This window comes from Bubalus bubalis, chromosome 16 (genome assembly GCF_019923935.1).
Source record: "Bubalus bubalis isolate 160015118507 breed Murrah chromosome 16, NDDB_SH_1, whole genome shotgun sequence".
Lineage (NCBI taxonomy): Eukaryota > Metazoa > Chordata > Mammalia > Artiodactyla > Bovidae > Bubalus > Bubalus bubalis.
The window spans coordinates 41,046,273-41,059,488 of NC_059172.1; the positions used below are offsets into that span (position 1 = coordinate 41,046,273).

A 13,216-nucleotide genomic window follows, 5' to 3' on the forward strand; every position below is an offset into this window, starting at 1 on the left:
AAGTGGGAGCCCTCCTGACTCAAAGCTCTTGGGCAGATAGTGACTAGTCGAGTTAGGCCAGCGAGGGGAAGAGGTGAGAGCAACCGGAGAGCGCTTCCAGGCTCGTCTGCGTGCGCTCCTGCAGGGGAGGCCTGAAGGGACCCGGTCCGCCCGCTGCCCACGGAGGCCAAGTGAACCCTGGCGCTTGGCACCTCCCAAACTCCGCGGGGCCGGAGACCCCCGCGGCCGCCCTCCCTCCAGCAGGGCTCTAGGCGCTCGTGCTCGCCCTGCGGCTCGGGGTGGGGGAGCCGGCCCGCGCTTACCTTCGGGCGCCGGCGGCGGCTCCTGCCGCTTTCCGCGGGACAGGAAGGCCTTGGGCAGCAGCAGCGACACAGCCAGGACGAGTCCCGAGGCCAGGGCCACCCTCTGCACCGTGGAGTACGCCATGACCGCCCGCCCCCGCCGCAGGTGCGGGCTCCCGCCGGAACCGGAACCGCAGCGCCCGCGGCCTCCGTCAACCCCACCGAGCGTTGCGCGGACGGCGCCGCGCGAGGGACACGCGAGCGAGGCGCGTGGGGCTGATTCGCTCCTCCCGCGCGGTCCCCAGGTGCGCTGAATGGTACCCGCGCCCTCTCATACGTTCCAGCTAGAAACTCCTCCCTGTAACCCACGCCCACAGGGGCGTTCTACACCTAAACTACGGATGGCCGCGCCCTTCTTTCATCTTCATCACCACACTGCTCACTCCCCTCCTTAACCGCCCATCAGTTAACTGGTTAAGCTTCCAGCCCCTCTGGAAGACCCTGCGCATCCATTCTCCATCTGAAGCCCAAGGTGATAATGCTAAAACTCAGGTGTAATGCGTTTAAAGCTCTCCATCGCTTCAAATCCTTGAAAAATTCCCCTTTATCCTCATAGAAAGGTCCAGCTGCTTTCTGAGACCTCAAGGCCCTCCCTGATCTGGTTTTACCAATGCGCCCCCGTTCAAAATAGATCATTTGCTATTTCCCTAACATATTTCTTGCTTTCCTGGAATCTTTGCTTATCCTGTTCACACTGCCTGGAAAATTCCTAACACATCTCCACTGCTAAAAATATCTCTGAAGAACGGCAGAAAAGTACTGCCTTCATGAAACATTTTTAGCCAGCTTCTCTTTCCTCTGTGTCCCCACAGTTCTTGTTACTGTCCTTATAAATTTCTTTAACAAACATTCTTTTGGTTCTTACGAATATGATAGGTTCCCTATAGGGTAGATAGTCATAGAAACAAGAAAATGCAGCAAATATTCTGGACTCTAGATCACTCAGTTCAACTGAAAGGAGGAGAAATAAAGAAAGAGCTTTTCAAAGTAGGTGAAATTTGAGTGAGTGTTTTAAAGAATGAGGAAGTTACTAGGCAGACAGGTGAGAGGAGTTCGAAGGATAGTCCAGGAAAAGGTTGCAAAGAAAGCAAAGACATGAAAGCTTGAAGCTTCCTTATGTGCTGGGAAAACTATTAGTAATTCATTTTGGTTGTAATTCATTTAGGGTCAGTGACATAAAGTGATAAGGCAATATAAGCAGGAACTAGGTTATGAGAAGCTTAGACATAATTTCCAGTTGAACATGGCAGATGGAGGGCTTCCCAGGTGCTCCTAGTGGTGCCGGAGTACCACTATGGTGCTCGTGCCAATGCAGGAGATACAAAAGATGCGGGTTTTGTCCCCAGGTCAGGAAGATCCCCTGGAATAGGAAATGGCAACCCACTCCAGTATTCTTGCCTGGAAAATCCCATGGATAGAGGAGCCTACAGTCCGTGGGGTCGCAAAGAGACACGACTGAAGCAACTTCATGTAAACACATGCATGGCAGATGGAGCACACCCATTTATCTTTGCTTTCTCCAGACACCTCACAAAAATGAAAAAAAAAAGTGTATCAACTAAAATACTGAAGAGGATGGGAGAAAACATAACAGCAGATAAAGATGTCAAAATGTTTATAAGATGCAACATTATCCAATAGAAATAAAATGCCAGTTACTTATGTATTGGGTTTGTCAAACACTTTGTTTGGATTAAAAACCTGAACAAAATTTTCAGTCAACCAATAATTTAAAATTTTCTAGTAGCCACACATTTAAAAAGTGAAAATAAACAGGTGAAATTAATTTATTTAACCCAAACTATCCCAAATATTATTATTTCCACATGTGTAACACTAGTCAGTCACATTTCAATGACTTAGTAGCCATATGCCTAGAGGCTACCATATTGAACAGTGCAGGTTTAGAGAATAAAAAGTGAAGTGCCTACAGAGAGAAAGACTCTAAGAAGCAAACCAATTTGGCTTTCAGAACCTATAAAGTATTAGGTACTTTACCTAGTAAAGTATTGAATTGAAAGTACTGATTTCCTTTAAAGGCAAAGATATGGAGTGGGACTGAATGAAGAAAGATTGATTGCAAGTCTGTGAAGAAGCAGTTGATATCCTCCAAGTCTGAATCCTCAATTATTGCAGCCAGGGGGACGCCCCTACTAGCATCACTCGGGCATCATCATTATTGATGTCATCAGTAGTACTGAAAGTTATTGAGCATTTCCTGTTGTCCAGGTATTTTCCATATCATAACAATTGATTCTCTTAACTTTATGAAGTAAGAAATATTATTATGTACCCACTTTACACATGAGAAAACTAAGGAACAGAAAGCTGAAGTAACTTGCCCACAACTGCACAATATACTTTGGAAGCTTTTATCTGAATCCAGGCAGGCTTACTCCTGGAAATGGCAACCCGCTCCAGTATTCTTGCCTGGAAATTCCCATGTCCAGAGCCTGGTGGGCTACATTCCATGGGGTCACAGAGAATTGAACATGACTGGGCACGCATGCTTACTCCAGGACTTGCTCTCTTAACTACCAGTTTTGCTTTCTGGAACCAGAGAAGCTCTGGGCTCACAGAGAGCAGATGCATCTTAGGAGGGTGATGACTGATAGGATATAGCTTCTAAGAGACACAGAGGGAATCTCAGATTACCCCCAAATTCTTGCTTGGGTGATTGGATAGACATTGACTTCATATAACAAGATTTTGAGAGCAGAAGGATCAGATTTGTGAGAAAGATGAGTTCAGATTTTAATGAGCCGAGTTTGAGGGTCCATGAAGTGTCCAGGTGGGCTTCTCAGGTGGTACAAGTGGTAAAGAATCTGCCTGAAAATGCAGGCAGACTTGTGGGTCTAATTCCTGTGCCAGGAAGATGCTCTGGAGATGGGCATGGCAACCCACTCCAGTATCCTTGCCTGGAGAATCCCATGGACAGAGGAGCCTGGAGGTAGCTATCCAGTTGGATAGATGGGTCTGAAGCTCAGAAAAGATGTTTGGACTGGAAATAAAAATAGAAATGATCAGTCTATCAATTGTAAATGAAGTCTGGGAGAAGATAACATCAGCCAGAATGCTCGTGTAAATGATAAGCCACAACTGAAACTTGGGTTACACCCTTTTATTGAAGTTACCAAGTATTATGACAAAAGTGGGATGGAAAAGAAGACAGTGATTCAGGTGTTAAAGTCTTGAATGAATGAAGACACTGGAAGGTGACAGGAACAGAGAGTATAATGAGCAGTCAGATGACCTTCTCTTTTAAGGAGTTGTAGTTGGTTTTTAGAGGACGTGTAGCAGTGTTGGTGAGCTTTCCTGGTGGTTCAGTGGTGAAGGATGCAATGCAGGAGATTGGGTTCGATCCCTGGGTCAGGACGATCCCCTGGAGAAGGAAGTGGCAACCCACTCAAGTATTCTTGTCTGGAAAATCCCATGGAGAGAGAGGCTTGGTGGGCTATAGTCCATGGGGTCACAAAAAGTTGGACATGACTTAGCAACTAAACAACAACAAGCAGTGGCTGCAGTAACCACTCAGAGGCATACTTCTAAGTGCTTTATGTACAAAAATACATTGACTCTTATACAGAACTTCCTGAATACATGCAAGTTCTTATCAGTAACTGCATGCATGCATGCTAAGTCATTTCAGAAGTGTCCAACTCTTTGCAACCCAGTGGACTGTAGCCCCCGAGGCTCCTCTGTCCATGGGATTCTCCAGGCAAGAATACTGATGTGGGTTATCATGCCCTCCTCCAGGGAATCTTCCCCACCCAGGAACTGAACCCACATCTCTTAAGTCTCCTCCATTAGCAGGTGGGTTCTTTACCACTAACACCACCTGGGAAGCACTGTCAGTAACTAATTCTATTGTTCATGGTTTTACACGGAGAACAAACTTTTTTCCCTTTCACCTGCAATCTCACTGCTGAGTAACTTGTAAATTGTTCCCTAGCAGCTCCTCCTATGTTGCTGGCATTCTTACCTTGGTGATAACTACCTTCCCAATACTCCTGATTTACCTCCTTTCGTCATTCTTAACACCCAATTTCAGAACAGAAACAAACTGCTCATGGGCCACAAGATCCAGGGAAGAGAACCTGCCTTCCTCTGATGTGCAGTAAGTGGTTAAGAGGGGCTCTCTCAGCCTTAGGCCGCAAAAGAGGGGACCTCTCTTTGCCTCCTCCTTGGAATCTATTTCCATTCTGCTTTGTGATGACCGGCAGGGCTCCCTGACATAAGTCCCTCAAGACCCTGCAGCTAGAGCCACTTAATTGCAGCTGCTTCCAACTGAGCCTGCCTAGGTACCCTGAACTGTTCCTCCATGAGGGACATCAAAAAGTCACTCAGCCTGAAGTCATATTCATAGTTGTTGATCATAGCCTAATGTTTAGCCTGCTGTCAATAAGCTGTTGACTTACTCCTATGACTTATATTAGTGATTTTCAAACTTGATTTTTTTCTGATGACAGATCTTGAATCCAGAAAGCACAGTAAGGAGCAAGTTTGGGAAGTTAAGGATAGGAGATGGAGTCAGAGTGAAATATGTACTGAGCAGTATACCATTAGCTCTGTTTCTCTGGGGAACTTTAATACGGTGACTTTGGCTATTTCTAAAAATGTAATTCTTCTATTTTTGAGGCTTCTTTGTCCCAGGGGAGATTCCAAGGCTGTACCTTGGCCTCTGAAAACAATTTTAAAGAGCCTATAAGGAACCATGACAGCCCCACTGTAGAGTCATAAACCTTATTAAAGGCAGAAATCACGGTGGTGAGCAGGGAAGTGATACCCAAATATCCAGAACACTGAGCAGAAGGGAGCAAAGCATGTAACTCCAAAGCACAGAATGGAAAGGCTAATGGAGGCAGGCAAGAGATGGGACAGGACACACACAAGAGGCTCTATTGGACCAGGGCATTTAGAGATGGGTGACATTTCTATCAGGGATAAGGAGATTTGATAAACACCTTTTGAATACCCTTTCTTTGTCAGATGTTATCCACATTAAGAACCTCACTTTCTCAATGTCGAATCCAACAAACTTTATTTCCACTGGCCCCTGGGGTGCAGACACATAACTCTGTTTCCCAGTCAGATGAACCCAGATTTCAGTTTGGAAGTTATCTATGAGAGGAAACATCAATGCCTGGGCTGCTTTTTAAAATATGTATGTATGCTGCTGCTGCTGCTGCTGCTAAGTTGCTTCAGTCGTGTCCGACTCTGTGCGACCCCATAGATGGCAGCCCACCAAGCTCCCCCATCCCTGGGATTCTCCAGGCAAGAACACTGGAGTGGGTTGCCATTTCCTTCTCCAATGCGTGAAAGTGAAGTCGCTCAGTCATGTCTGACTCTTAGCGACCTCATGGACTGCATCCTACAAGGCTCCTCCGTCCATGGGATTTTCCAGGCAAGAGTCCTGGAGTGGGGTGCCATTGCCTTCTCCGATATGTATGTATGTATATATACATATGTATGTGTGTGTATGTATGTGTATATACATATATTTACTTATTTGGCTGCTTCGGATCTTAGTTGTGGCGTGCAGCATCTTTCACTGTGGCATGAGGGCTCTAGAGTGTGCTCTCAGAGGTTGCTGCACGTGGGCTTAGTTGCCCCATGGCTGATTTTAGTTTCCTGACGAGGGATTGAACCCGAGTCCCCTGCATTGGAAGGTGGATTCTTAACCACTGGGCCACTGGGGTTGTCTCTGGGCTGTCTTGTTTTTTCTGATGGCTGTAAGTGGTAGCAGAGTGGATATTCCTGCAGTTGGTGGAGGCCCTAAGTAGTTTCCTAAAGGCAGAGCAGAGGCCCTACAGGTCTCGGGCCAGCGGCAGCTCCCTTTCAAGGTTAGTTCTGTGGAGTTATTTCCAGCTACTTCTGGGGGTTATTCCAAGCTTCAGAGCCCCAGTTTTCTCACCTGTGAAATGGAGTCTATGCCACCACCCTCCTCTTCCTCCCTCCTGTGAGCTAACAAATGTGATGGAGCCTGGAAGGCAACTGTGCGTGAGACAAAAACAGCAGTAGGAGCTACAGCTCTAAGTGAGTCCAGTGAAAACAAATTGGAATCAGGAAAGGGTAGATGGTTTTGGAGGGAAATGTATAGGGAGGAAGCTTCTAGAAGGCCCATATTCCACACCCTGAAGCTTTACCCAAATGGGACTGAGAGGGTAAAGGTCAAGGACATGAAGATCCATACTTCCTGGTGGCGAAGGGTCAAGGTGAGAATGTCCTTACTGCTTTGCTATCAGTGCTCCTCACTGGCCCCTGCCTCTGGTGACACAGAGCAGAGAGAGGTCACAGTTGCATACCTTGGGCCTTTCTGCCCTCAATGAGAAGAAATAGTCTTTGGCTCCAACTAATTAAGCAAACTGATAGAAATTCCCCACTAAAGTCACACTTTGCATATCCATAATCTGTGCATTACATTTTCTGTATACTTTACCCCTGGGTAAAAATTGGTGAGCATTTAAATGCTTCCTCACATAATCTTGCTAAAGCACACTCTCGCCTATAAATATTCATGCCACTGCCAAAACATTTGCAGGCTTTCCCCAAAGGTGAAATGTGTGTAATGTACTTTGTCTTCTGGGTATAAATATTATCCAATACATTTTAGTTAATATGAATACACTAATTATTCCTGTAACCCTTTTAAAAAGGGTCATCTTCATGATGTGAATTTTTAAAAAATGTAATTACAGTAATTAGATACTTAATCTAATTAAAATTTGCTTTATCTTTAATGGGAATTTTTCTAGAGAGGCAGAATGACAATTGGCTTTTTGATAATGACTGTTTTCTTTCTACAGGGAGATCAAGTTGGTGAAACCTGGAGAACCAGGCAGTTTTGTGCCTGTCTGACTTTCTCCTCACGACCTGGTCCTTGGGTAGTGAATGGCTTTTGGTAACTGAAGAGGATGGAGGAAAGGACCAAGGAAACCTTTCCTATTCCAACAGTTGAAGCTCCTCACCTTCCTAGGATGCAGCCCTCTGCTGGACCTATGACTGGTCCATCGTGGGCGTGTGACCTAAGCCAGCTAGATCAGGGTTCCTCCAGGGCTCGCTGGGCCTGGAGCTGGAAGAGAAGCAGTTCCACACTGCTTTGGGGGCCATGGCACTGGAAAGAGTTGTTGTGGCTCTTACAAGTGTGCCACCATATCCCTTGATACGGTGACTCTTGAGGTCACCTGCTGAAGTTCCTATACACCATTTGGGTATCTCTGTGTTTCTCTGTATAAGGCCATTCTCTGGCTTGGGGAGCAAGCTAGGTTTGCTAGAGAGCTCCCATCCCCAGCTGTAACTGCTCATCCACACATGCATGTGGCAGCTCTCCTCCTTTGTCTCACCTCCCCACTCCCTCATGATACTTCTTGAGATCATCTCCCCAGTAGAACAGTGCACCCAAACTCTTGCCTTGAGGTCTGCTTTAGTGAAGTGAAGTCGCTCAGTCGACTCTTTGCGACCCTGTGAACTGTAGCCTATCAGGCTCCTCCATCCATGGGATTCTCCAGGCAACAGTACTGGAGTGGGTTGCCATTTCCTTCTCCAGGGGATCTTCCTGACCCAGGGATTGAACCTGGGTCTCCCACATCATGGGCAGACGCTTTAACCTCTGAGCCACCAGGGAAGCCCTGGGGTCTGCTTTGGGGGAGCCCAAACTAAGATAGATGCACGGTTGGAGTTTCCAGGTAACTATTCTCCACTGTGTGGAATAGGCTTGTCTGAAGGAGGAGAGTGAAACCAGAGGAAATGGGCAGAAATGGGGAGGATAGCAAGTGAACCTGCTGGTGTTGAGCCTGCTTCTACCCCAGGACTCTCCTTGCTTCTGCTCCTCCTTTGATTTCTTGGTCTGTCCTGAACCCTTCCCACCATATCAACCAATATTTTAGTGTGTGTTCAGCTTGCTTGAGTTGGACTTCCATCTCTTGAAACTGAAAGTACTATGACTCTTGCAACCAACAAAATGCTTTGCATGCAAAACATTTAGAATAGAGCTTGCCTCAGTTTAAATGCTACTACCATGACTGCTACTATTATTATTAAGTGCCTATAATTATTCAGAGATGGCAATGGCAACCCACTCCAGTACTCTTGCCTGGAAAATCCCATGGATGGAGGAGCCTGGTAGGCTGCAGTCCATGGGGTCGCTAAGAGTCGGACATGACTGAGCAACTTCACTTTCACTTTTCACTTTCATGCATTGGAAAAGGAAATGGCAACCCACTCCAGTGTTCTTGCCTGGAGAATCCCAGGGATGGGGGAGCCTGGTGGGCTGCCATCTATGGGGTTGCACAGAGTTGGACACGACTGAAGCAACTTAGCAGCAGCAGCCTATAATTATTATTCAAAGTCTAACCTGCTTCCAGAAATGACTATGGATCAGTGACCTAGAGCCTAGAAAGGAGTCATAAAGAAGTCAGTTTAATTCTAGCTAATTCCCTCCCTTTTGTCTTCTTTCATAACTTGATTGGATTGATGTACACTTTCTCTCTCACTGGGAGATATTTATGTAATCAATAACTATAGCCTTAATGTCTTCTTATTGATCACTGACAACAAGCAATTAAATATTATTCTATTTTTTTAAGGATCACATTGGTTTTTCTGTCATTTTGTTACCAGATCTGAATGGTTTAGACAAACTTCTCAGCATGAATGCCCAGTTAAGGTTCAAGTCATGGCAGCTCTGACTGGCTGCATGGTTACAGCAGGACTGTTGAAAGCCCCATCCGCCAAAGAAAATTTTTTAACTATGTTTTATGATTGCACTGCTATAAAGACAAATACATTAGTATTATATATTAAGACACTTTGGGAACTTCCCTGGCAGTCCAATGGTTAAGACTTCATGCTCCCTGGTTGGCGAGCTAAGATCCTACATGCCAGACAGTGCATCCAAAAAAATATAAAGACACTTTCTACCTAAAAATTCTTCTTTCCTTCTAAGAGAAATTAAAACATTTTAGTAATGGTCTGTTCAGTTCAGTTCAGTTGCTCAGTCGTGTCCGACTCTTTGCGACCCCATGGACTGCAGCATACCAGGCCTCCCTGTCCATCACCAACTCCCGGAGTTTACCCAAACTTATGTCCACTGAGTCAGTGATGCCATCCAACCATCTCATCCTCTGTCATCCCCTTCTCCTCCTGCTTTCAATCTTTCCCAGCATCAGAGTTTTTTCAAATGAGTCAGCTCTTTGCATCAGGTGGCCAAAGTATTGGAGCTTCACCTTCAACATCAGTCCTTCCAATAAACACTCAGGACATCTCATTTAGGATGGACTGATTGGATCTCCTTGAAGTCCAAGGGACTCTCAAGAGTTTTCTCCAACACCACAGTTCAAAAGCATCAATTCTTTGGCGCTCAGCTTTCTTTATAGTCCAACTCTCACATCCATACATGACCACTGGAAAAACCATAGCCTTGACTAGACGAAACTTTGTTGGCAAAGTAATGTCTCTGTTTTTTAATATGCTGTCTAGGTTGGTCATAACTTTCCTTCCAAGGAGTAAGCGTCTTTTAATTTCATGGCTGCAGTCACCTTCTGCAGTGATTTTGGAGCCCCCCAAAAATAAAGTCTGACACTGTTTCCCCATCTATTTGCCATTCTGAATGGTTAGTAATGCAGCTGCTACTTTTTTTTCTGTTTTCCATCACATATAACAGGTTTTAATTGTATCAAGCATCCTAGAAGTAAAATGTTGCCATTTTTAGAAAAGTTGCCAGCAGATGTGTGTGTGTTTTGGGCATGGCAGAAGACTTGATCTTGGCAGAGGAAAAATGCTTCCATGAAACTTTTGGTTAGGCACAGGCAAGGCCCAGAGGTTAGTCTGAATTCAGTTGAAACAATGAAGACGAATTGTTATTCATGCATTGGAGAAGGAAATGGCAACCCACTCCAGTGTTCTTGCCCGGAGAATCCCAGGGATGGGGGAGCCTGGTGGGCTGCCGTCTATGGGGTCGCACAGAGTCGGACATGACCGAAGCGACTTAGCAGCAGCAGCCTATAATTATTATTCAAAGTCCAACCTGCTTCCAGAAAGCAGGTTATTTATTCGGCTTTTCCGAATAAATTCAAGTGGTGTTTTCTTTCAATGAGAGGTTGCTATATTGTAAAATTTGGGACTCTTTCTGGTGGCCCAGAGACAGGAATTTTATAGCTTAAGGTCTGGGTAAAAGAAAACAACGTTTGAAGGTTGGTGATTTGTGGAGGAGCTTGGGTTAATAGAGAATTAGCTGGGAAAAAACTCCTGGGACAGGCGATGCCTGGTAGACTATGGATTTATTATGGTGATATCCTAGTTTTCCTCCTGCACTGATTCCTCTTATGATTTCTTCAAGCCTTTAGAAAAGTCTGTGACACACCATGTCTGTGTCATTGATGCTGTGCCCCACTGTAAGCAGGGACTGTCATTTTGTAAGGCCAGGGCAGAGGTAGGAGCATTGTATCAGGGGAGAATTCTAATCCCAACAGCTAAGGTGACAGGAAGGGCTTCCCTGTTGGCTCAGTGGTAAAGAATCTGCCTGCCAATGCAGGAGACTCAAGAGACATGATTTTGACCCCTGGGTCTGGAAGATCCCCTGGAAAAGGAAATGACAACCCACTCCAGTATTCTTGCCTGGGAAATCTTGTGGACAGAGGAGCCTGGTAGGCTGTAGTCCATGGGATTGCAAAGAGTCGGTCACAACTTAGTGACTAAACAACAACAACAGCCAAGGTGACCTGAAGCAATGTGAATGCAGGGCTGCAGGCTAGTCAGATGAATGCAGAGAAGCAGGCTGCAGTGTGTCTGGTCAAGAATGCACTTAAGACAAATTCTGCTTCTCCCAAATGCATGGGAAGATGGTTACCCCTCAAGGGAAGAGGCAAAGAGAGGCACTGGATCCTGCTATGAGCTTAGGGGTCCCAAGCAGCCCGGGTTCATAAATATCCTCACCTTTCTGAGCACATCTCCTGAGAGTCTCTACCAGCTACGCTGGCCTCCGGGCTGTCACTCACATGTGCCTGGGCGGTGTCACCCTGAACCCTTGCACCGTGCTCCCTGCTGGAATGGTCTTGCCCCAGATATCTGCATGGCTTGACCCCTCACCTCCTTCAAGTCTATGCTCAAACGTCACTTTTATCAGTAAGACTTTCCCTGGCCAATCCTTTTAAAGTAAAACACTCCTTAGCCCCTGTTCTGCTTTATTTTCCTCTATGGCACTTGTCTTAGTCTTTTCAGGCTGCTGTAAAAAAGTTCCAGAGACTTAGAAACAACAGAACTTTATTTCTCACAGCTCTGGAGATTGTAGCTCTGAGAACAGGGCCTTGGCAGATGTGGTGTCCAGTGAGAGCCTGCTCCCTAGTTCATGGATATCTGTCTTTTCTGTGTTCTCACGGGGAGGAAGAGGCAAGGGAGCTCTTTGGGGGTCTCTTTTATAAAGGCACTAATGTCACTAATGAAACTCATCACCCTCATGATTTAATTATCTCCCAAAGTCTCCACCTCCAAATATCATCACATAGAGGGTTAGGTTTCAACATATGAATCTCAGGGGGACACATTTAGTCTATGAGAAGGGCATAGCAACCCACTCCAGTATTCTTGCCTGGAGAATCCCATGGACAGAGGAGCCCAGCGGGCTACAGTCCATAGGATTGCATAGAGTCGGACATGACTAAAGCCAGTGAGCACATTCAATCTATCACATCAACTTACCACATTCTTCAGCTTATTATAAATACTTTCAGCTGTCTCCTGCCCCTCCCTTCTAGAGTACAAGCTGCATGAGGGCAGGGAGTTTGTTTGCTTTTGCATAACCAGTTTCTAGAACAGTACCTGGCACATGGTAAACTTCAGTAATCTTTGGATGAATGAATGAAGATGTGTTTTGGGAAAACTCCTAAATTGACTGGAAATCAGTTTATGTGCCTATTATATACCAGTTGAAAACCACAACTGAGTAAATAAAGTGGTAACAGGTTTACAGTGAATGATTGATTATCCACATTCTCATGTTTGACTTAAATGGTGTGTATCATGCTGTGGCTGGGGTGGGGGTTGGGAGGCATGCATGCATGATCAGTCATGTCTGACTCTTTGCAACTCTATGGACTGTAGCCCGCCAAGCTCCTCTGTCCATAGGATTCTCCAGGCAAGAATACTGGAGTGGGTTGCCATTTCCTTCTCCAGGGCATCTTCCCTACCTAGGGATCAAACCTGTGTCTCCTGCATTGGCAGGCACATTCTTTACCACTGAGCCACCTAGGAAGCCCTCGTGCTGTGGCTGGGTGTTTTATAACAGTGTTCTGTAGAAATTCAGGTGCTGCAGGGCTTCCTTCGATGTGTGTTCTGAATTTTATTTTTAAATATATTTTTGACTATTTGAGAATAGAACAGACTTGAATGCAGTATACATTAAATTTGAATACAATGACAATTTCTGATGTGTTAATGAGCACTGTCAAGTTAACTCATTCTAAAGAAGTATAGCCTGAGGATAAACATTCTTCATTCTTCTGCCACTGATATAAATATATTTGGACTTCTTATAAATGTGTTCATAAAAATGATAAGTTTGGAGTTCTTCATTTGTGACACTTTATTCAATAAGGAATGCAAACAGATAACTTTGGTGATTCTCTATTGAAAAAAGTTTTCTACTGTTTACTTTCAAGCTTCTGAAATGGGTTAATTGAAGATTATCCTGAGGTTGCAAGGTGAACTTAAAATATATTGTCATTTTCACTACATTCTTCTAGCACCAGAATGTTCTGACTACTATGTGATCAAAACAAAAGGCAGAAATAAATTGGGTGCCAAAACTGGTAAGTAGCAGAAACTCTCCTCAATAGCCCTTGCTTTCAGTACTTTTTGAAATTGTAATTATTTGGGTGGTC

General features: G+C 45.2%; 1 protein-coding gene across 4 annotated transcripts in view; it reads right to left on the bottom strand.

The window, feature by feature from the left end:
- RIC3 (RIC3 acetylcholine receptor chaperone) overlaps positions 1-1,326 on the bottom strand; it is a 62,535-nt gene extending 61,209 nt beyond the window's left edge. Inside the window, exon 1 of one of the 4 annotated variants that reach the window (XM_044929476.2) lies at positions 303-1,326. In XM_044929476.2, coding sequence (XP_044785411.2) covers positions 303-426 — 124 coding nt within the window. In that variant the 5' untranslated portion in view covers positions 427-1,326. The remainder of the gene's footprint in view (positions 1-302) is intronic. The other 3 variants (XM_006051614.4, XM_006051612.4, XM_006051613.4) reach the window with 3 other exon arrangements.
- Positions 1,327-13,216: the final 11,890 nt, after the last annotated feature.